The following is a 24,956-nucleotide window of genomic DNA, read 5'->3' as shown; positions in this document are numbered from 1 at the left end:
ACAATACATTTTTTCTGATTTTTTTTTATTTTTCAACATAGTCTCCTTGTAATTCTACACACTTCTCCCGGCGATGCTCTCATCTCTGTACCCCATCCAAATAGTACTCTGTGTTTTTCTCTGTAAAATAATTGTTCACAAAGGTGATTGCCTCTTCATTTGACGAAAATCTCTGTCCTCCGAGCGCAATTTTTAGATGAGGGAACAAAAAGAAGTTGAAATGTAATGAAATAATTGACTTTGTAAGTCCACACACTTTATTTAAAAACACGACCCAGGTTTTGACGTTGAACATCATCATCAGACACTTTATTTAAAAACACGACCCAGGTTTCGACGTTGAACGTCATCATCATCTGATGATGACGTTCAACGTCAAAACCTGGGTCGTGTTTTTAAATAAAGTGTGTGGAATTACAAAGTCAATTATTTCATTACATTTCAATATGTTATGCAAATTCCACAAAGTTACACCTGAGACAACAAATTTTAAAAAGAAGTTGCTTGAGGCTAGATCTGATGAGTAAGGCGGATGGTCAAGCAGTTCAAACAGTAATTCGTGGATATTTGCATGGCAACCGCTGAGGTGTGAGATGGTGCATTGTCTTGGTGAAACAGTATTTCCTTTTTCTGCTAATATGGCTGTTTTTCCGCAAGTTCTGCCTTCAGCTTGTCAAGTAATGATGCGCAGTATGCTCCTGTAATGGTTTTTCCTTTTTGAAGATAATCAATTAAAATAACTCCATGACTATCCCAAAAAAAAGTCCCCATCACTTTCCCAGGTGAAAAAACAGTTTTTGCTTTTTTTGGAGCCAGTTCCCTCTTTGCAGTCCACTGTTTGAACCTAAACTACACCAACAGAGCGTTTGAAATGTTCATTCGAACACGTTTATGGTCTAACGTGAGCAAATTATTCTGATTATTGTTCTGATTCCTTATCATTCGTTGGAAAAATGACATCTTAAATCTATCTGTTCTTCACTTAATCTCTCTTATTTTATTGACATGATCTCTCCTACCATAGAAAGATGGGGGTAATAATACATTTTCAACATCATTGCTAAGGAGACACCCTTCCAACTTATGCAAGGGATTTAATCTGTAATTTAACATTCTCCCTGTGAGTGATTCCCATCCTAGCTTTCTAGTAATCCTGCTCCCACAAAGCATCCTACTCCTCTAATAATTTTGTAACGCTACTCACTTTATTATAACATTTTACAAATCTGACTCCTCAAGACTTAATGCCATCCAGTTGGGCACCCAATCCAACTTTGTAGAGACTTAAGTTTACAGAATCGCTAGTTTTTCATTTACTATTTGTTAATAATAGACATTGCATAAAATTAAGTACTGTGATGTAAATAATTTGGTTAATTTTCATTATCTTTCATTAATTAGGACATCTTCTACAGAGCTTTCAGTTGCACTCAGCTCACTGCTAGCTTTGTCTGTGCAGGCGAAGCTCTGTGCTCTTGCTTCAGGTTTGGTAGAGATTTTGGTAGTGAAGTGTCGGCAGTTGCATGCATCTATTTTGTTGAGGGAAACAGAGGATTCATTGCTCACTCTACCCAGACTTCCAAAAGGAGCAGTTGGAAAAAATCAGGTGTGTGATGTCATCAGGTAGATTCCCCATAAGTATGTGCCTGTCGGTTTTTAATGCAGTTTAAACTAGGTGTTGCAAATGTGATTTATATTGTGGAAATTTCACATGAATTGTTATTTTTTTAAAAGATATATACTTTAATTGTGACCATTTCTGGTGCAGTGATATTTTCTTATGACTCATTTTATTGCTTTTGATTTCATCTTCAGCATTTTTTTCTTGTCACACCTAAGGTAGCATTTTTAATCAATTTCATGCATCATCTTACCTAAGGTGTTTTACCTGTGTTGACCAGTTTTCATTTCCGATTTTTGGACTTTTTTTTTGTTTTATTTCAGTGCCAATAAATTGTACTTACATTTTTTAGGCTGCATAGCAAGGAGTGCATTTTTTTAAAGTAAAGGAATTAAAATTATGCCGCCATGTATAAATAGAGTCCAGACATAGCAAAGCTAAAATTTTGTGTATTTATGATATATTATTATGATACCAGTGAGCCCAGTTAGTTTGGCATATTGATGTGTAGATAGCTGGTCATTTTCCAGTTTGCTTAGTTGAACCTGGAATGAAAAATGGCTCATGTTGTTCTTTGTGCATAAGATAATATTTGTTGCCATGTTTTGTTTTAAGATGTATCATTGACAGATATTGCTTTCAATTTTGTATTTCATGTGGCTATGATGAAAGAAACCCAAGCAATGGATGAAAGACTTAAAGTTACTTTTCCGACTGATGACGAACTTTCTTCATTCTGGAGATATGGGAATCAGGCCTAAAGAGGCTAACAGCTATCCAGATCGCAATGTAAGCTCATACAATCAACATTTATTCTCTCTAATATGTGCCCTGGGATGGAACGTCATTCACTGTTTTATATATATATATTTTTTAAATTTTCCAGCCAGTGAAATTGGAAGCTGTTAGAGTTGGTTTGTCTGACGTTTTGCACAAGCTTGGTACATTTGCAATGCTGTCAACTCTATTGTTCTCAGATTTCCTCCGACTGCTGAATACATTTACTGCCGATTGCCCCTCAGGTTTGTAAAAGTGGTATGCATTAATGTCAAATCTGGAATAGATGTTAGGTAGCTCAAAATTTCAGTTTTACTGAGAAATATTTTGTCAACATTAGTTATCACATAATAGTAAATTAAAATCCACGGTTGGATACATGCCCAAAGTAAAGCGCTAAATCCATATTAAAATCAATGAGTTATAATGCCCTTTGGCCCCCCACATTTGCATATTGTAATATGAATCAGAAAGTTTTGTGGTTGAACAATACAATAATTATTAAATAATCTTCTACATTTACCTTAAAAATTAGTACATGTTATACTTATTAGTTTATAAATATAATGTGCCTATACAAGGCATTTTTATCCGCATATCCTATAAAATAGATATTATAGGTGTTCAAATATAATTATTATCAGTAAAAATCTTAATAAAAGAAACTAATGGGACTAATAAATGAATTAGCGCTGCATAAAATTTTTCTCAATACATTCTGTGTTAATATAAAATTAACCTTGAATTTAGGTCGGCAGATCATTATTAACCTCTTGGCTGCTGTTTTCTACTTGTGCCCACTTGATTTTTGGTACTGTAACCCTGCAATTAATCTATTAAATTGTTTTTTTGTATATTTTTGTTACATTTTTCTCTTTCCTTACTTGGTATCTTTAAGATTTAAATTTGTCTACACTTATTATTGTACTTACTGCAACTAATACATCTTATCTATTGCCCTAAAATGTTAAAATCAGATCATCAGTGAAGTCTTCAGTTGATTTACTTAACTCTTTTTAGATAATTTTGTGGAAAAAGACCATTCGATTTCTACCATGAAAAGTGCTTGATTACAGGTTCTTGAATGTGTGAAATTGAATGTTTGAAAATGCATTACTCATTTGTTGTTTTAAAAGTAATAATACTGATTTCTCTACAAAATTGCATTGTTCTTAACACTTGTATCTCTTTATTTCCTATTTCAGCCAGTCAAAGTTTAGCGTACACATCTCGAGCAATGGGTTTTGGGCCTCGTCAAAACCTTGCCCTCTCCTCCCTACTGCACCTTCTATGTGAATTGGCTCCCAAAGAAACAGATTCTCTGTTGTTATTACAAACAACACATCAATCAAAGAAGGGAAAAAGTCTCAATGTAAATCTTTCCGTCAATGTCCTGAGTTTGATTCTGTCTACATTGAGGAATGCCTGTGATGTTGCTGAGTGCCGGGTGATAATGGCAAAGGTATGTGAACTGTCTCAATGGGTGAAAGTTAGCTTTAACTATACATCCACTCATGCTCATTGAGACTTGAGGTATGTTTTATAAAAATAAAAGTTTGTCCAGATAAGGAAAGTTTGATTTGATGGTGATGGGTGAAACCTTTCATAAATTATGATGTAATTTTTTTTCTAGTTTATGATATCATTTTATCAACACCCAATCTATACATAAAATCTATTTGATTTTGAACATATTGGATGCTAATTTCATTCTCTAAGACTATTTTGAATAACCTTCTATCCATTGCATACTTTTCTTGTTTCAATGAAATGGAATTTTGCTGCATGAAATAAAAATGCATGTTTGAATTCCCCTCAATCGCATTTGTTTATGAAGGGTTTAGTAATTTTTCAACTGATGCTAAACTAAATGCAATTTTAAATAAATATAGACCTTAATGGATAAATAGATGTTTAATAGCACATTAAATACATTAATTGGAATTAGTGAGCATTATGCATGTTTTTTCAGCCTTTTGTTTTAACCCTACCTTATAAGATGAGGGTAGAAAAAGAAACTTTGCACTTCCACATAAAGATTTAATACTTCACACGACCATGGTTTCGATGCTGTGCATCATTTGACCCCACATAATGAAACTGGCTCTTTCTTTTCATCTGCATATAGGGAGGCTTGTTGCGTTCATTGGTAAAGCTTCATCCTGGTGAAAAAAGGATCAATAGTCAGTTGGTGAATGAAGTGGAACAGCTGTGGCTACATTTTCTACTTCATTTTACCATGTATCCTGAGGGACAGGTGTCAGTGCCCAAGGTGAGATAGATTTTAGCATTAAGCAGCAAAAAAAGTGCAATGCCTATGTGACTAAGTTCATGTGCCAATCTTAGATAAATTTCCTCTCTTTCAAATACTTCACTCTTCCTTTCAAAATATTGGATTAAAAAGAAACTGTCCAAGTTAATGGCAAATTATTTTTAATCCGTTACTAAATTGCTGTATTTCCGCATTGCTAAAAAATTCACTCTATCCTGTCAATTTATCTGAGATGGGAGAGAGGCTTTTTCCTCTTGGAAAGCCAATCAGAATGATAGCTCCCATTAGCCATTTGTGTGTCCTAAGAAAACAATGCATAATATAAAATTGTTCGTCTTCCATCCCATCCTCATGTATTAAAGCTCAAAAAGAAAATAATTGGTGCAGATGTAAACATTTCTGTTTGGGATGAAATTCCTAATAGTGATGAACTCATCAATATCCATTTGGTGGAAAGCTTCACAAAAATGTGTGCACATGTTTAATACTATCTGTTATGCATTAAACAGGTTGCTTAAAACTCTTGAATCTGAAATTATAATTCAAAATTTGTTGTATTGATGAAAACACAAATTATATATATTTTCTTACGTGTTTGTGAACAGTGTTGCATGTAGTTTACTCTAAGTATATTCTTATTAATGCCCATTATCTGCAGTAGTATTATTATTTATACACTCTGATAATTTCAACATACAAGGTCTATCCAATTACAATGCAAACTGGTGCAACCTGGCGGCAATGATGCGGACTATAGCCCCACCCACAAGTAGCACTAGTTGCCTGAGACCCAATGAGCCATCTGTGCTTGGTGAATCGTCGAGCTGTGTGTATGGTGCCAGTTGTGTTAGTTTCTGTTGCCCTTGTTTTTACTGTTTGTCGAAAATGGAACTTGATGAAATCATGGAGCAATGAATCAACATCAAGTTTTTCGTGAAGTATGGTAAAAGTTATCAAGAATTTACCGAAATGTTGACAGATGCTTGACAGTGATAATGCTCTGAAGAAAACATCTATTTTCAAGAAGATTAAATCAAGCCAAAAAATCAAGAAAAGCTGATCGAAAATCAAAGTCATGCTCCTGGTTTTCTTTGATGTTGAAGGTGTTGTTCATCATGAATTTCTTCCTGAAGGACAAACAGTAAATGCCAAGTTCTACCTTACAGTTCTCAAGGGTTTGAAAGATGGCGTGCTTTGTGTGCGACCAAATTTGACTCAAGGCGATGGATGGATCCTTCACCATGACAATGCACCTGCAAATTCAGCATTGATTGTTTGCCAATTTCAATACAATCACCATCCTTGATCATCCTCCTTATTCACCAGATCTCACCCCCTGTGACTTTTTCCTATTCCCAAAATGCAAAAATTTGATGAGGGGACATCACTGGGAAGATGGGGACACAATAAAGCAAGAAACGACGAGAAAACTAAAAAACCTAACTTCCGAGGACTTCCAAGGGTGCTTTAAACAGTGGAAAAGAAGATGGAATAAGTGCATAGAAAGCCACAAATGGAGAATACTTTGAAGGGAACAAAATGGATGTAGGCTAAATTTTGCAAAATAAAGTTTTTATGGCTTCAGTTCAGGTATTTATTGGACAGACCTCGTATATCATGTTGCCAAACTGGGTGTTGTTGAACAGCAGCCAATCTCACTTAAGCAAGCAGATTTAAGCATGCAAGCTTACAACATGCAGTCACTTTTTCAATATGTTCTACTTCAATATCATTTTTTTATCAGATCATAGAAAAATGAAAAATAAATTAAGGCATGTTGCTAAACTTTATTTTAAGACTCAGGAACAAAATGGATGTAGGCTAAATTTTGCAAAATAAAGTTTTTATGGCTTCAGTTTAATCATTGTAGATTTCCTTGTTTTTCCCTAGCTAAGTTATGTAGCTAAGGAAGTTGAAAAAATTGCTGATTTTAGATTATTTGGAGTTAATTATTGAATATTCAAACCGATATTTTTCATAAACAAAATATGCCTTAAATGGTGAAAGAATTTCCATAAAAAATTATTTTTTGTAAGCATTCAGGCAAACATGTGCATTGTATAAATTCAAAGAACTGCAGGAAATGCTACAACAGTTACTTTAATTGAGTCATCTCGGTAACTTAACAGATGAAAGCACTCAGCCGGACATCAAGGGTTCTGGGTTCGAACACCAGTCAAGGGGAATGATTTTTACACTCTAAAATTGTTACATTGTAATGCATTAATCTGCTTCTTAATAAATGAAGATTGTTTTGATATTTACCTTCCATTTTCAATATAATCTTAGGATAACTAACTGCATTTGGTTTTAGATTCCTGAGATGTTTGACTTGTTGCTGTCCCTTGCCAAAAAACCTATTTCAAAGCAAGAATCATTCCTGCTGGTGCTGAGGAACTTGTCATTTCATCCCCAGAACAGAGCTAGGCTGTTGTCATCAGGTAAAGATATATGCTGACTTATTCTTAGATTTCAATTCTATTAGAAGTAGAACTTAAGGACTATTTCATGTAGCACATTAGTATGCCAGTATTTAAGAATAAAACTGACCCTGCAGTCTTTTATCCATATTCTTTTTATTTTTCAGATGATTTCTTGGAGCTTCTAAATCAAATTCTGAACAAACGAGGTGGTCGTGTTTGTCACAAAGAAGCAGCTGCCTCAGCAATCTGGGCACTTTCTGCTAACAACTTCAAAGGAAAGCAAATTCTGAAGCAAGCTGGAATAGATTTTGCATTAATGAATTGCCTCTCTAATATCTTGTCCACTGAAAGTGGCAAAGGATTCATTGGCAAGGACTTAAGCATGAGCAATAATGAGGAATCTGGTGGACAAAGTGACATTGAGAAGCTTTTAACTGTTTTGAATTGTGCCGTGAAAGTTCTTGGTTGTGATAAAGAAAAGCGCTATAGTAGATAATAACCATATCTTTACATTGCAGTCAATATTCCAGTGGACTGTTTATTTATAAACTCCACTATATGCCTTAACATAACTAGCTTTTTTATATAACTGTTTATAAGGTTTTATATTAATATATATAATAATATACAATGGGTTCTTCCTGGCATTCCATCAAGTTTTATATTAAGAAGGGAAGATTCACATGATGCTGGTGCAATATCATCTGTATTAATTTGTTATTTTTGTTAAGAATGGCACGTGCTTGGCTTAAAAACTGTTTTTGTAGATGCAAAAACAATAATTTGCAGTAAGCAAGTGTTTGCAAAGGATTATTTACTCATTATCTATAGCCTTAATTCATCTGTCTATGAATTAGAATTGATTACGTCCACTGTATGTTCCTTGAAATGCTATTGGAGTCTTTGCTCTGAAAACTGGATTATCAAGAGTCAATAAAAGAGATTATTCGCAATTGTTTGAAATTTGCCAGTACTGATAGCATTGTGATTCTTTAATTTGAATAAATTAGTTGGTAGTAGTCTGAAAATTGAATAGTAGGTTAAGATTTGTTTCCTTGTAGTTATATAAACTTTCATAAGTACATGGTTCTTGAGATCAGTTCCATATATTCAAAATGTCCTGTCATAGTGGGACACCAAAACATTTTTATAAGTATTTTACTCAATACCTTGATACATATGAGCTTTAAAACCCCTTATTTGCAATGTTCTAAGGACTCAAGAAACAAACCATAAAATGCAGGAAAAGGATAAATTTAACTTTTACATATGCTTATTTACTGAAGTCATTACTTCTAGTATCATCCTTATTACAAATAACTTCAACTAGAATTTCATTACCTCAGTCAACATCAAATCCTACCTTCCTAAAACAGTTACATATTGTAGAAATCTTAACTTGCTTCCAAGCCTATGATGTAGCTTTTAGTATCCACTGAATTCAATTTGATTGCCTTTGTATTCCGACCACAATCATGCACAAATATGAATTTATGTACCATCATTCTTCGATAATGCACCGTAAATGAGTTAATTATACCTAAATCCAGAGGCTGGAGCTCACTAGCAAAAATAGCAGCAAAAAATTGTAAGTTTACATTTCTCAAGTTTGAATTCGGTGGATGGGCTGGACACTGATCAATGAACAGCAGTATTTTTCTGTTTTGAAACTACATCTTAGCATCCAGAGCATGAAGCTCACCCTCAAATATTTCTGAGAACATTCATGTGCTGGAATTTGCTGTATATCCAGTGGGCAGCATGTTTACATATTTGCCCCATGACTTCAATTTAGCCACCACTTGTGGCTGAAGCTTTTCACATTCATCTACATGTGTCATTAATAAGACAGTAAGTCTTTGTTTGCTTAGCACCCCTCTATGGAATTGTTCCCCTCCGAAGCAGAGTATTTTTTCTGGCTTTCACATTAAAAAGAACTCTTTCTCATCTGCATTTGAAAATATCTTTTGGGCTACAAGCTTCAAGAAGTGTATTCAATTCTGACACATTCCACCGAATTGTGGCCTCAATATTAATACTTCTTCTTAAGCCACACACAGCCTTGTATATAGGACATTGCCTATTTTTAAATCTATTCAACCGACCATTGGATGCTGAGAAATCTTCAATTCCTTATCTTGGGAATGTGCAATACTTTTTCTCTTATGATGATGCCATTCTTGGGGATGCTTGATGACCAATCACTTAACAAATACTTTTTCAGTAATTATTCATACTTGGAATTCCTGACATATTTTTCCTTTTTAGACAAATGCCCACACCGGTTTGCATGTTGCAGAATTGAATTGTGATATTTCGATAATGTATTTTACTGTAGAGGCCTGCAATCTTAGATGTTTTGCTAGATTCTATCATTAGAATCAACTTGTTCCAAAATTTTTATTTTTCCCTCAATTGAAAATGTTCTTCATTTGCCTTGTCTTTCCAATGTCAAGTGGGATAAAATTTATGTAGCGGAGTAATAGAAGAAATTTCAACACATGAGTATCAATGCTACCCTGCCATTTGACTAGTGCAAACATTGTCCAACTTCAAAAATTTTAGAAGAAAATAAAATTATTTTTGATTCAGCATAGTTTTGATGCAATTAATCAAGTTTCAATATGTTTTTTAATTCAGGAGTCCATCTCTGCCATATTTTTAATGGAAAATGCATTGGATGTGATAGAAAATGTTGTGCATTGCAGGAAAATTTAATTCTGATGACACAAATTCAGGCTGTAACTGAAAGAAACAAAAATATTGAAATGGGCTACATTTGGTGAAATTTAAGAAATGGGCCCTGAATAATAACTGTGTACAATTTCCATTTTGTTCATTGTTCCATCACCATGCTATATCCAACCAGCTGATTTTCACTTTCATTATTTTGATCTACTTTTTTAATAAAGGTTCATACATTCAGTGTGTTTGCCAGTTAGCCTAGGGCCAACAATCATTGTTGAGTGAGTTGGAAATTCAGTGCAATAGGTAAGGAATGAGAATTAATATGAATGAAACAAAGGTTGTACAAATTTTCCAGAGAGAAAAAGGCAAATTTAAATGTTAAAATAGGACAAAAACTAGAGCAGATGGAACAGTTTACATATGTCAGAAGTGTTTAGGACCAAAATGGTCAAAGTAGTTAGGGTGTAAGGAGAAGAATTTGACTAGGCAAAGAGGCTTTCACTAGGAGGAGGGAGTTGATGACAGGGACATTGAGTTAGGATGTTAAGAAAAGGCTCGTTAAAACTTCGATATGGAGCATAATTATGAACTGTGGAGAAGGTTAAGTGGACAGAAAGGAAAACAAATTAGGTACTGGGTATGGTGGGGGAAGAGAGGGGATTGCTTGGAAGAATCCTATAGAGACAGAAAAAGTGGATGTTGAAGACTGATAAAGGGGAGGGTATGAGGAAGGGGCAGGAATAGGATAGAGATGTTGGATGGAGTGAAGGGAAGAAGGAAGTATACGGAGATGAAGAGGGACTTATTGTAGAATAGGATATTGTGTTTTGCTTAGATAGACAAGATATTTATTTGTTTGTTGTGTCTAATCAAAACCTTCCCTTAACCGGTAGATTACCTATAATAATTACATACATCCAACCCTATACTGCATTAGCATTGGAATTCTGGTGACCTGTGCAATATTTTTCTGAAAAAGAGATGTGTCAGGAAATAATGAAAAAATGCCAGAAGATCTTCAGGGAAACTGACTGAAAATCATAGTCACTTTTTCCATGGCTGATGAGAATCAGAGCAGCATTATCATGTTCACTGAGTAGTTTGAGATTAAAGTAAAGGAGAAGAGGATTTTTAATTCTACTGCATTATAGGCAGCTAAGTGAAAATTCAAATAACAAATGCAACTCCCGCAAATCCCAACAAATGACTTAAGGAGTTGGATGCTTTTGGGCAAAAAATATGTTTTCCATAATAATTTTACCAACCTATAGAAAAGAAACGAGAAAACCTTTTCACTTCCGCAAACTTTTTGAGTTGAGAGTTCAATTTATTTTTGACAGGTTAAATGTGTGAACAGATGGGCTGAGAGGGAAGATATTCTGTGAGGGGAAGGAATAATGGAATTAACTATCCAGTCAACTCTCACCCTCTTAGTTGCTAAATTTCATGAGCCTTGAGTGCATTTCCACTTGTCCTCACTGTCTTGGCCAGTAGGGGTGAGCCTGGGCAGATAAGGGGCACTCATTTACTGAGCAACAACTCTAGTTGAGGTCCTACAAAATTTCTCTCCAATCCACTTGCTCATTACATACTTCTCATTCTCTTCTCTCTATGTGATAACACCTCTTTTATGCTTTCCTTTTTATTGGAGAGAAATAATGTTAGCCTAGTATGTAGACCCTTTAACTAATGACTATGTTCCCTCTTCATGTCTTGACACTTCCAAATTCACTCAAGCTGTGTAATATTCTAGAACTTCTTGGAAAATGGACTGCCCTTCTCCTATGCCAGTTATTTTCACAGGTTTAACAGATAACCTCAACCTAGGTATTTAGTCGGCTGACTAGTTTCAAATCGCCATCAACCTTTTAAAAAATCAGTATATTCTTAGCAAATAAGGAGAAACTGGAAATATCAGTAAAAACTTTTTAAATATTCTCTTTTTATGAAGTTACTACAGATTAAAACGGTCAGTTTCATATGATATTTTTATTATATTTCTGATGTTCTTTGGATTATCTTTTAGAATAAGGAAAAGGTTCCACACAATGTTCAACATCTCCTACACTGCTCAATACTTTTCACACTCCATCAGATTTCCTGCCAAACTAACCTTCACATTGAAATGTTTTGTGAACATGTTTTAAATGAAGTGATTTTGGAATTATAAAATTACTTCCTTCACTTCAATATGCTGTTTAAATTACATATAATTATGCCCAAGACAACACATTTCTTCTCATTGAATACAGTGATTTCGTTTTGTCTTGTTGTGCTTGTGTATCCCTAAACACAAGCACTTCATCTAAGATGTTCTTATGGTTTCCAAGGTTGTATATGGGTGGAGGATATTCTTATCACATCACAGCAATCAAGCAGATGATACAGAAATGGCTTCTTCCACTTTGCTTTATAAGATGCAGTAACATGAGTCATTCAGCCAGAATATGATCCACACAACCAACCACGGAAGCCACCACAGCATATATGCATTTCCTCGTAAGTCCATTATCTACGACACCCAAGGGGGGAAGAGAATCAAAAAGAAGATGGTAGAGGAGTGAACTTTCACCCCTATTTGTTTGAAAGTTAATTCAATTGCACAAAATGACCACTGGCTCCATGAAAATATAGTGGCCTTCAGTTTAGCATGCTAACTCAATGAATAGCCTAGGGCACACCTAATATAAGCAAAAAACAGTTTTATTTTTCGCCATTGATACAGCCTACCGCCTCATAAGCATTGGATAAACCATGTAGGGTTGCCAAATTTCATCTTTTGGACTACTGTTACCGTTGAAACATTTATTTTGCACTCTCCCAATAATATTTTAACAATATTCAATAATGGTGATAGTTAGAATATGTTTTGCAAACAAATGCATATAACTATGCATCAGTCGCCAATTATCATTCTAATAATCTTATTTGTCAATCAATGTGTATTTAGCCATGCTGACCTGACTTTTCCGGAACACCAAACTATGCCAGAATTTGAAAGAGGGCAGTGATAGAAGGGATAATATTAAGTAAACAGGCACAACAGTTGTTAGAAAGTGCGAGGAAGAAATTACTAGGAGAAAGAATTAGGGAACTCTAATGTTACGGAATAGTTGTGGTGACAGTTCAACACTTGATGCTAACAAACGGGTTACCTTTAAGCAGATGAATAACATGGCATTGACTTTCTTTAACCAAATACAGCTCGGAATGATTCACTTGGGGCAGATGATCTCAGTTAATTCGCCCCAAAAGTAGAACTGTGAGGAATTCCAGTAAATTTAACTTTACCGCAGTCATACTTTTACATTACTTCAATCATGGTACTGGGTTCTTATTGATATTTTTGGCGTGAAAATTCTATATGCATATTTTAGCCATGTATATCAATTAATTCTTCGTGGGCTTCACTAAAAATAAAGACAAATTACCACTTAGTCACCATTAGTCCATTTAGCATTTATCCTAGGACAAGGCCAACTTGGCCAGAAAATTCATTCATGTTTGTTTTCTTGGAAAATGATTTTATCACATTTCAAATATACATTACAAAAGTTTTATAAGCACACTTTCATTATACAGTCAAGTCATCCGAGGCTTCTGATGATACAAATTTACAAAAAAAATACTTCATTCATCCTGTTTAATACGCGATTCACTTTCTTCTGCTTTTAATTTATCAGCAATTCCCTTATCAAGTTGTCTAAGCTGATCAGCAACACCACCAGGCTGCCCTGGCTCCCACAAAGCTCCACGAACAAATCTGACAGCAGCCCGTTGATTCAAGCGCGCAGCTTTCTTCTTTTCCGCGAGCATCTTTGCCCTAGCCAGACAAGATTGAACTCGATTCAACTCATCAGTAACAGGATGCGGTTTTTCTTCTTCGCCGTCATTGCTAAATGCCGCCGGATTAATACCCTGAGTTCGCAAATAAGTCCAATATAGGGCGTTCACAGAGTAGGCAATAAAGAGGTCATGTCTCGCCTTATCTTCTAAGTCGAGAGAAGAATAAAAATCTGGTTCTTGCTCGCATATTGCTTTTAAATACTGACCAGTCTTCTCCAAGCTCTGATCAAATGCATTCAATCGCATGGCAAGATCACTATCCAGTGCCTCTTCCTCCGTCATAATGAACAGCAATAAATGCAACTGCGAAATAAAAACAACACCGAAATTGAGAATAGAATCCGAATAATAATTTCAAATACCAAGTTTATAAAATATTTACCCAATTTACAAACAATCACGCTTCTAACAAGAATGTCCTGTTGGATCAGCTCGCTCGCAACCAGTTAGATTAATTCATCATATTTCGTGTAATGAGCACCAAAATTAGCATACAGATAATTTATTAGCTGGTAAAGGCTACCTCACTTTGAACTATCCAAAACACTTAGCTGTGTATTTCGTCACATAAGTTCATGTGCCTACTCTCATCAGAACAATAACAACATAGCTTGATTGGATACCTAGTGCTTTAAATAAACGTCGAGCGATACCTAGTGGTACATCTCGTAATCATTTGCATCGGTTTCATTTATTTGTGTTTCGTAGAGGGGGAAATAGAACTTCAGACTCTGGATAGAATATTTTAAAATTCAGTTGTTTTTGTTCGTAATGGCCTTCTCTTACTCTCCCAGGGGTTTTTAGAGAATTTGCTTTCTTTCAGGAGTAGGAATATGAAATTAGTCGACTGGTAATGGTAGAATTTTGTTTTCAATGAGTGCATTGGCTGGCTGGAAGGAATTTCTTTAGTCCCCCAAATCTGTAAGTCGTAACAATAGTTGATGTTCATTGCGGATACTTATTAAACATATTTTCATAGCATGGGAATGATTTGAGAATATGTTACCATTGCCACGTCGAATGGCAATATCACGAATTCGTAGATGATACATTTAGCATTTTTAGTCTCTCAGACTTGCCATGAAATTATTAATTTGAGTTATTGTTATGCATTTAACAAAAAGGTCAGGTGAATAAATTGATCACTGCTAATACATGCTCCATTCACTGCAAACATTGTTTTTTCCCGATAGTTCGAGGCCATAAGAAAATTTTATTATGCGGCTAGTCACATTTAAGTAGTCTCTTGATTAATAACTTCTAACATCTGGAATGAAAATAAAATTCACACATTAACGTTAAGAGATTGTGAATCGGAATGTGTGGTAAGATTGTCGGCTGGCATGACTATAAATAACTTTTATATGAGGAAGTGTAGCAACCAGAGGTTTGAGTCGTGGAAAACTAGATTTTGTTTTAAGTGCTGTCGCAAAAATCTGTGTTTGTGGGCCCTAATAAACTGAATAAAGTGGTAATAGCTTAGTTGATATTTTAGTGGAAATATGAGTAAGACTTTCCCCGCCATCAAAATCGTTATTAAAGTTTTTTTTCTGAATTATTTTCCGCGGCACTCAAGTTATCAAGGGCACCAGAATATATTCTGTTCATTTCTTGAAGGTAGAAATAGCTACCATGAAGAATGCGAAGGGTTTACTCTTGGCAGTGTTTTTTCTTGTTTAAAACTTTTAAGTTTAAATTTTTGTGGACTCTTTTCCCTTTTATTGTTTGATGATTGAATGTTTAATGATTTGACAAGTGTTTATTAATCGGGAAAGTTTTTCGGATGATCTCTACTTTGAATCTGTTCAGATAGATATTTATTGTAATTTTAACTGAATCTTCTGATAACATATATTTGTATCAATTTCGGGTATAGTAAGTGACATTGGTATTTCAATAACTAGGCGGTTCAATCCATATTAAAATTTATTGTACTTCTCAAATGTTAATTTCTGTACACTCCCACCCAAAGGAGTAATGTGTCAAGGTAAATTGTTTCATAAAAATGAGGAAAAAATTTAATTCTATTTGAAGTTCTATCGGAAATCCGAAGGTTGTCATGGAATATTGATATCTTGATTATTCCTTGAGCCCAATACTCAATATATGTAGGCTATGTTGTTTCACCTTGGAGGAGCTAGAATTTGTCAATGGTAGAAAGAGAAAGAAATAGATGGATCCTACCTCCCACATATCTCCAGCATAAAATTCACCTTGGGAGTCAAGAGAGTTATTCATAATTCAACAAAATGATGTTTTTTCCAAAAAAAAATGTGGACCGACGGAAAACAAAGAATCATTTGGTAATTTACAAACTACAAAATCTGGAATTGGAATGTCTGGAGACTAAAACGCTAAGAATTAAATTGAACTTATTCGATTAAATAACCGCTTAAGAATTGTGGGATTTTACTGGTAAAGTTAATTGAAAATGTCTAAGCCACACTGCATATTGAGCACCAGAACATAAAAACCTCAAGAGGGGTGGATGAAATAGAAACAAAGCTTTGTCCTTTACCATCGCTTCTCATATACCTCTACTCCCCAGTTATTCAGGTGTCACTTTCTTGCTGAGTTAACAGAATAAATCAGTAGTACATCTGAAATTTATGAGTGCACCAAAAGCCTTGCCGGGTGATATTGCTGTGTTTGCCTGTGTGTCATCAGCTCAAAACAATAATGGAGAGAGACTACGAAAAATTTAGATTTAAGGATTTACGTTTCTATCACCATTGGTGATCGCAACAAAAAGACTTGCATATGACTATTGAATCATGTCATATGTGTTTGGGATGCCTTCCTATGAATTTCTGTGGTCTGGTTAGGAAATTCATGCAAATTTTATATGTACACATAATAAATATATATTTGTTTATTATATGTATGTATGAAATGATAAACACACTTCAGGGCAGAAGATGGCAGTTCCTTGCCCTTTTCCATCATTTGGTATACCACTATGAGCTAATAATTAACAAAAATCACATTGCTTGGGTTTTTGGGCAGGATTATCAAGAGGTCAGAATCTCATCTTGAAGCCTTCGATCAAATTCCAAATGCTTATAACAGAAATAGATTGGAGGGAAAGGAGGCTAATCCGCAATATGCACATGTCTCAGACTGCTCAGCTGTGAGTGGGAAATGGATAATCCCGATGGACAGTGGTAGAAAGAGGTGTAAGGCAGGGTATACATTTACACCAGTGCTGTTCAACGTTAATGTAGAGGAAATGATTAAAAGGGATGGGAAGAACTGGAGGTAGGAATGAAAATTGGAGGGAAATTTGTGAAATCAGATGTACTGATGACCAAGTTCTGGTTCATCAGTCAGCCAAGGGGTTGCAAGCACAGCTGAGTTGATTGGAAATTCAGTGCAATAGATATGGGATGAGAATCAATATTAATGAAACAAGGGTTATGCGATTATCCAGGAAGAGAAGGACCAAGGTTAAGATTAAAATAGGAGGGCAAAAATTAGAGCAGGTGGAAAAATGTACATATCTCGGAAGTGTTTTCGACTAAAATGGTCAAAGTAGTAAGGAGAAGAATTATTCTTGGGAAAGATGCTTTCACAAGGAGGAGAGAGTTGATGACAGGGATATTGAGTAAGGATGTTAATAAAAGGCTCGCCAAAACTTTAATATGGAGTGTATTTCTGTATGGCACAGAAACACAGTCACTGAAGAAGGAGGATAGACGTAGATTGGAGGCTTTTGAAATGTGGGTGTAGAGAAGGTAAAATGGATGGAAAGAAAAATAAACGTAGAAGTGCTGGATATAGGGGGCGAGGTGAGGGAATTGTTGGGAGAAATCATAAGGGGGCAGAAAAAATAATGGACCAACACAGAAGAGGTAGGGAAGGTGGAATCGAGGAGATAATAAGTGCAAACATATTTCATTGACTGGGACTTGAACCACCGATCTTTCGACTTGCCGGGCCGATGCTCTAACCACTTGAGCTATCAAGGAAATGCAATTTACACTGAAATCTGCAGGGGGTTTATGCAAACAAGTGCCCCAATTCATTCGCCAGTTGATGGCGTTAGATCTGTTTCATCCACCAGAGGAGGAATGGATGACACAAGTGGAAAGGACAGTAGGAAAGCAATCTTTTTATAAATAAATGATAAAATAATAATAATAAATAATACACACACACACATGTATCATCATCATCAATTCTATTCTAGGGTTCTATTCATCAATTTCAATCCTAGGGTCGGTTTACTGTAGCCCTCCATTCTACTCTATTTAATGTCAATTCCTTCAATCCTTGATACCTTCTCTGTTTTACATCCTTCTTAATTTGTCCTATGTACGTGTCTCTTGGTATTACTTGTTGAATCTTTCCTTCTATTATTATCCTAACCAATCCATTGTGCCTCAATGTATGTCCAATCCATCTTTTTCTTCTATGCCGTAGAGTTCTCCATATGGTCCTATCCTCTCCTGCTCTTCTATATACTTCCTCATTCCTTACTTTGTCCATTTAATCTTCAGCATTCTTCTCCAGCACCATGTTTCCAAGGCTTCTATTCTTTGCTGGTCCACTTTTCCAATGCTCCAAGTCTCTGAAGCATAGAGTGCCATACTCCACACAAAAGTCATGACAAATTGCTTCCTCCGTGGCACCTTTCGTAAAGAGTAGGCTAATGCCGATGCCGGGTTTCTCTCCACCCTTCACCCTTTCCTGTACATCCCCTATGGCGCAAATGACCTCAGTTGTCGGTCGCCTCCCCTAAAAACTACCACTACTACCAAATTGCTTCCTTGTTTTCGGCCTTAGGTTCTTTAAACATAGTAATTGCCTCTTCTTCATGAACGCATTCTTAGCTTGGCTATTCTTTGCTTGATGTCATTCAAACTTCTTCCATCCCATGTTATGCTGCTGCCCAGGTAGATGAAGGATTCCACTCGCTCTAGTTTTACCCCTCGAATCATATTATATTCCCCCAGTATTTGATCCATAGCACTTAGAGTTGCTTGAAGGTCCTCTCGCATTTCCGCCACTACTGTGATGTCATCTGCACACCACATCAAACCAGAGCTTGTTCATATCTTCTCCATTTAACATGACTCCTTTGATACCCAATTCTTGTGTTTCCTTTAATGCCTTTTCCAGGTATGCGTTGAATATTGCTGGTGAGAGGTTGCATCCTTGTCTTACCCCTTTTGTTTATTTTGGCTTCTATTTTTCTTCCACTTTTTGTTGGCATTGTTGTAACCTGATTATTGTAGATTATGCATGTAGGTTATGGACAGTTCTTCTGTAATTGTAAATGGCAAGTCGTTGTATGTTACAATTTATATATAGTATGCCGAATAAATCCCTTGATTATTCAAATGCTCTTAGTGTAATTAATTAATATTCCTAGCACTGGTCGTACCAATATAATTTCCAGCTCTGCCACAAATTGGTCTTATAAATTATGTAATTTGCTATTTTACTTTTTGATTTAATCTTTATACTTAATTTTTGATTTCCTCTTCGACCAGCTGGTGAGCTACGGGTCGTTCTGAGGAGGAAATGGCAAAAATGAACAACAATGGAAAAGATGATGCAGTTGCTTTAGAGGAAATAAAGTGTATTTATGGTCTTGGTAAGTCAATAACTTTAATCTTAAACTTGAAAGAGTAAAAGAGAAGCTGGCTGTTATGTGTACAGTCTGTTCTCAGTAGCCTGGTTGACACTAATTAGTTCAGGTAGTAGAAAATAGGGTTAGTGTGCAAATAGTAAACCATATTGATTAATAGGAAAGACAAGTGCAAACAACAGTCTAAAGAGGATAATAGAGGAGGGAGACTCACTTCATTTCCTGCCACCAAATAGGTGAGGTTTTAGACATCTGCTCATGTGTCTATGGAATTCACTTTCCCAAAATGGACAGCTTTGGTTATCCCAGGCCAACATTAATCTCTGGATGTGATGTATGGCTTGCACATACCCCTCAAACTTTCCAAATTTCCTGCTTTTATTTTGACTTCTGTGTGTTATCATTGATGACATTATTGCTAATGGAATTTAGTTAAGAATGAGTCCAGCTATATCGGTACTGACTTGGTTTAATTATCTCAAACTTGACCAGTGTGTCAAGAAAAATGTATGAAGGGGGAGTCATGAGTCAGGTGTAAACATTAGGATGAAAATCAATATTTATTCAGCTGATTTGAATGGTATGCATGCATCATATTATTTCAGGTGTTTATTTACAATTCTTTGTCGCAATTCTTTGTGACAATGTCTGCTGCAAATCAATGGGTGAATATCTATTCAGCTTATCCCCTGTAAAGACTTGGAAAAAAAATTGAAAAAGTGTGCGTAAAAGTTCTAAAAAATAAAAGAACGGACAGAAAAATATGTAAGATATAAGTAAGCATTTGCTGTGCGGGGGGCTTACTAAATTGAAAGTGATAATATTATCATTTGATATAAAAATATTTGAAAATATTATATTAGGACCCGTTTAAATGATTGCAATTGGTTGATCTTAGTTGTGCCTTACCTAATTTTAATTTTTTCTTTTCATATGATGGTGAAATTTTTCAGGGAGTCTTGTGCAATTCAGTTAGCCTTTTTTGCATCTTGGGTCAAATATTCTTCTGCAAAACAATTTTGATTGAGGAACTCTTTCTTTTAGAAGTAGGTGATGTTCATTCATGGACATAGCTTCTAAAAATCATTAATTCAGATACACAAAATGTAGGAAAAATTTGACTATTAAAAAAAAACAGTTTTACTAATTATGATATTTTGAAAGCATGGAAACTATGGGAAACGTATTCAGGGCACGTATAACTTTAATTCATACAATTCTGATGTACGCAAATCCCAGGTTTTCTGGGATATCTGTGATATCCCTTACCAATTTAAGTTTAAAAGTTGATACTCCCTGAAGTAAGATCTGGTGCTTTCCCGGCATATTTGCTTGATGAAGTTTTCTCAGGTCTTCCACCGAGTCAGGGGTTCCATATTGGCCGACGTTTATGTGGCTCGACGTTACGTGGCCCAGCGACCAATCAGGAGACTTTTCCTCTTTGGACCATTCACAAGTCACCTGACCTGAGAGGTCAAGTATATAAGATGGCCAAATACAGAGTGGCAATCATCTACCCTGAGGACAATGCACGAGTTGGGCATCGAAACGTCGGCCAATATGGAACCCCTGACCCGGTGGAAGACCCAAGAAAACTTCATTGTTACCCTCTGTCTCCTGATTACTAATATTATTGTTTTTGGTATTCTACCTGTTGAAGTACATTTAGGATGTAAACGGCTAATAACTTGGTAAAATGGTACATTTATTTGCCTCACCTGACAAATTTTTACCTGAAAAACCCAACATTGCTGTAAGCCCCTTGTCTATTATGCATACTACCTTCCTTGCTACATTTGGTTCAACATCCATACCCTATTTCTACCCTTCCTTGTTTGCCTAACATTCTCCTCTCTCTCCTAGTCTTCAACGTCCTATTGCCAATCAAAATGTTCTGTGTCCATCTTTCCTGTCTCCCAACATTCCCATCTCCTCCCCCACCATGCCTAGCACTTCCTTGTTTGTTTTCCTTTTGTCCATTTTACATTTTCAATCTTTCTGCATACCCACATTTCAAACTACTCAAATCTAGGCCTATTATCATGCTTCAATGGTCATGTTTTTGCGCTGTACAAAATTACGCTCCATATCAAAGTTTTGACCAGCTGTTTTTCTACGTCCATACTCAATGTCCCTGTCATCAATTCTCTCCTCCTTGTGAAAGCTTTCTTGCCTAATACAATTCTTCTTATTCTCCTACCTTGAGTATTTTGGTCCAGAGCACTTCCAAAATATGTCAACTTCCACCTGCTTCTAGTTTATGAACTCCTCTTTTAATATTTAAATTAGCTTTTCCTTTTCTTGAAAATCCATATAACATTTGTTTTGCTTGCATTTATTATCATCCCATACCTATCACACAGACTTTTCAATGCACTCAGCAATGGTAGCAACCCCTTGGCTGACTGACAAACTTAACTCCTTGAGTGCCATGTGTAGGTAATTGCTTAAGCCATAAATTCATAAACACGGTGATCAACCCTAATAGATTTCATGGTTGATTTTTAGATGGTAGATTTCACCTAATACTAAGCTTGATGGCATGTGAAATTCTTACATCAAGGTAGGGGGGCCAGATCCTAGTCCAAATCTCTTCCCCTGGACTATTGCACCCTTAGCTCATACAAAAATTGCCTGGCTATTTTAAGAGAAATGCAGAATTAATGAAAAATATCTGTGAAAACATTACATGTGGCACAAAAAAGAGAATAATGCATTGTAAATAAGAATTATTCAATTGTTATTCATGTATACACATTGAGGAAAGAGATACCTGTAATTTTGGCATTTTTGGTAAAATTCATTGATATCGCTCATACTGGCTTTGGCACTATAAGGGTTAAGCTTGGATATCCATAAATGTAACTGATTTTATTAATGCTCCACTAAATTGTGTTACTATCTTCAAATCTTCCAGTATCTCTTTAATCATTTCCTCCTTGTATACACATACGTTGAAAAGCATACAGGGTTCGTCCGGAAAATAAGTGTACTGACTCCTGGGCTGGGCGCGCCGCTCCAGGCGCGCCCAGCACCGCTCTGACGGGCTGCAATTGGAGGGGGGTATGTTGGCAAGCGACGCTGAAAAAGGCAGTCGGCTCTGAGCTGTGGTGTAGTGAGGAGCTCTGTTAACACGAACCTCCACGCTCGACCCACGTCACGGAACGCGATGCCGAAGTTTTTGGAGCAGCGTTATTCCATCAAATTTGCGGCAAAGCTTGGGAAATCGTCTACCGAAACTGTCGGTATGATTAACCAGGCTTACGGGGAGTCAGCCATGTCCAGAAACATGATCTTTCGGTGGCACAAGATGTTCGTGGAGGGCAGAGAAGATGTCGACGACGAGTCTTCAAGAGGTTCCCGATGATGCCTTCGCGGGAGCGTTCCAGGAATGGGAACGCCGCTGGAACAAGTGTATCGACTCACAAGGGTCCTATTTTGAGGAATATTAGCTTAAGATATGTAAAAGTGTAATAAATATTTTTTCCTGAGCTCAGTACACTTATTTTCCAGACGAACCCTGTAGGTGATGATGGATACATGTCTCACCCAATTACAAATATGCTGTGAACTATACCACAGCACAGATAATGGTGTTCATGTAAACTTTGTAAATGATCAAATAGGCATGTTTATTCTTTCATATAGATCAGTTGACTCCCTGGAACCCTCAGGTTAGAAAGAAGTATGACCGGCGTTTTATGTTAAGGCTTCGTTTTCATCCACTTTCATTGAAGAAACCAGACAGCCTACTGGACAGGAATGATATCAAGGAAATAGTGCTAGAGGAATGCCTTCGTGAAGTGAGTTCTTTATTGAGATAACATGAGTGATGACTTTGAAAAACATTTCATCTTATTTCATGATACATTAGACTCGTATTTCATTCTATTCGGTAAATTATTAACTTTTATCTTTTATATACCTAAAAAATGGTACCATTTCATTGTAGATTAACAGTTTTACAATTATAATACTCTATCATCAATATTGCTATCAAAGTTTGAGATGTATAACTACATCCCTTATATGTATAGCAATAAGTAAAAGTGAGTGTGACGTCTTCCATCCATGTGTAATGTGATGAGCTAGAGTTATTTCATTAAGTTGGCACTTACTGCAGAGGTTATGAAAGCTACCACCATGATGTTTTGTTATAATTACAACTAACCATTATTTTTATCACTCAAAAGAATTGGCTCGGATTTAGGGATATTTTTGTGTCAATTGCATTGTCATGAAATCTCACTGGCTCTGAGTTGTGTTCATTTTTATTTTGAAAAGTCCTTGTTCATCGCTACAATTCTACCTCAATAATTTTGTTTCATTGTTATAGTTTTCCAAGAGTAATAAAAAATAAAACTTTTGTTTCAGAAAAAGTGCAGTATGTGTGAATGCTCTCTCAAGCTTTTGGAGATGACACCACCCTATGACAGTGTAAGTGCTAAAATTTATTTTTCTAAAACGAGCACTTGAGTATCTATTGGCAGATACTTAGTGGATTATTTGTGAATGATATTTTATTGTCTCTCAGTTCATTTTGTTGTTTTTATATTACTACCCTATTTCTCAGATTATAGTCTCCCTTTTTTTTCATAAAATGTTGGCATTGGTCTTAACTTGCTCAGGTGAATGTGGAGGAGTCTGGACGAGCAGTTTTTAGAAGGGGGGGTAAGACAGGGATGCCCGCTGTCACCCATGCTTTTTAGTGTAAAAAAAGATGTATGGGAAGAACTGGAGACAGGAATGAAAGTCTGTGGGATATTTATAAAATTAGTTAGATTTATCTATAAATGAAATGAAATGTGGGTGTGAAGGAAGATGGAGAAGGTGAAATGGACAGAAAGGAAAACAAACAATGAAATACTAGACATGGTGAGGTTGAGAGAGGATTCTTCGGAGAAATTCTAAGGAAGCAAGAAGGGTGGATTCTGAGCACTTTGATTGTTAATGGAATGATGGAATATTGCAGACTGTGATAGTCGGGAGGATGTTATGCTGGTGAGGTAGGATTAGAAAAAAGTTAGGCAAGTTGGACAGAATGAAAATGAGGTTAGAATTTATGCAGAATTTAAAAACAGTTAAATTTTGCTTGGGTTTTTGGACTATGTCTTGTTTGCTGAGGGTACGAAATGTACTGATGTGCAGTCTGGGTCCATCCAAAGTTTGATTAGTAAGCTTTCAACCTTAAATGTATGATTATATGCATTATTGTGTCATATGTCAATGCTGACCTCATATATATTTGTGTATCAATTCCAGAATGCACCTGAAATGTACAATGCAGAAGCACTGCAAAGAGAGGTGGTTTTTGAAATATTAACAAGAGAAATCTTATTGGATCAAGTAATAAAATCAAGAAGGAAAGGTGATGAGTATAAGGTGATTTCGTCACAAATATTTCTAGACATGGAAAAGTGTACTGTGATGGAAACAGGAAAGAAGGTTCCAGTTCAAACATCTATGTCCAATTGTGGTGAGTACATGCATGTTAACAAAATGTAACCAACTCACACTCTTTGTATGTGGGCACCAGTCCGACTCAATTTAATAATTTTGAATCATAACAAGTTCACTTTGAGGACCTTACTGTGTTCATGTTTTTCCCCTTTGGTGTCAATGTGCTACCTTCAGATGATTGGTGCACTTAGCAATTCACATTTTTTCTTCTGATCAAGGCTCTGTTGCTTGAATTTTAATGTTCACTTTCAGATCAGTGGACTCCTCAAAATCCAA

At 35.9% G+C, this 24,956-nt stretch overlaps 3 protein-coding genes across 3 annotated transcripts in view; 2 read left to right on the top strand and 1 right to left on the bottom strand.

Annotated features, from left to right (window-relative positions):
* ana3 (anastral spindle 3) overlaps positions 1-8,001 on the top strand; it is a 35,752-nt gene extending 27,751 nt beyond the window's left edge. The window contains exons 21-27 of the mRNA XM_071595440.1: positions 1,402-1,606; positions 2,294-2,410; positions 2,508-2,643; positions 3,604-3,860; positions 4,527-4,670; positions 6,985-7,111; positions 7,258-8,001. Coding sequence (XP_071451541.1) covers positions 1,402-1,606; positions 2,294-2,410; positions 2,508-2,643; positions 3,604-3,860; positions 4,527-4,670; positions 6,985-7,111; positions 7,258-7,589 — 1,318 coding nt within the window. The 3' untranslated portion in view covers positions 7,590-8,001. The remainder of the gene's footprint in view (positions 1-1,401; positions 1,607-2,293; positions 2,411-2,507; positions 2,644-3,603; positions 3,861-4,526; positions 4,671-6,984; positions 7,112-7,257) is intronic.
* Positions 8,002-13,411: 5,410 nt separating this feature from the next.
* Rrp47 (Ribosomal RNA processing 47) lies at positions 13,412-13,909 on the bottom strand. The gene has a single exon (XM_071595439.1). It carries the CDS (start codon positions 13,907-13,909, stop codon positions 13,412-13,414), a length of 498 nt encoding a protein of 165 aa, XP_071451540.1.
* A 446-nt stretch (positions 13,910-14,355) lies between these two features.
* Positions 14,356-24,912, top strand: LOC139696629 (uncharacterized). Its single transcript, XM_071595438.1, has 6 exons — positions 14,356-14,548; positions 19,123-19,226; positions 22,869-23,023; positions 23,595-23,657; positions 24,483-24,696; positions 24,899-24,912. Exons 2-6 carry the CDS (start codon positions 19,154-19,156, stop codon positions 24,910-24,912), a joined length of 519 nt encoding a protein of 172 aa, XP_071451539.1. The 5' UTR covers positions 14,356-14,548; positions 19,123-19,153.
* The last annotated feature ends 44 nt before the right edge of the window (positions 24,913-24,956 follow it).

Source organism: Hetaerina americana, unplaced genomic scaffold, assembly GCF_022747635.1.
Source record: "Hetaerina americana unplaced genomic scaffold, ioHetAmer1.1.p SCAF_7, whole genome shotgun sequence".
Taxonomy (NCBI): Eukaryota; Metazoa; Arthropoda; class Insecta; order Odonata; family Calopterygidae; genus Hetaerina; species Hetaerina americana.
Note: the sequence above shows the minus strand (reverse complement) of the source record. Positions and strands in the feature narration are given on the sequence as shown.

What these genes read in the sequence shown, in the direction of transcription:
- Rrp47 (XM_071595439.1), bottom strand. Translation starts at nt 13,909, where the DNA reads ATGACGGAGGAAGAGGCACTGGATAGTGATCTTGCCATGCGATTGAAT.
- LOC139696629 (XM_071595438.1), top strand. Translation starts at nt 19,154, where the DNA reads ATGGCAAAAATGAACAACAATGGAAAAGATGATGCAGTTGCTTTAGAG. An exon ending in AAAGTGTATTTATGGTCTTG is followed by an intron (nt 19,227 to 22,868) that starts GTAAGTCAATAA and finishes TCTTTCATATAG; the next exon opens with ATCAGTTGACTCCCTGGAAC. An exon ending in TGACACCACCCTATGACAGT is followed by an intron (nt 23,658 to 24,482) that starts GTAAGTGCTAAA and finishes TATCAATTCCAG; the next exon opens with AATGCACCTGAAATGTACAA.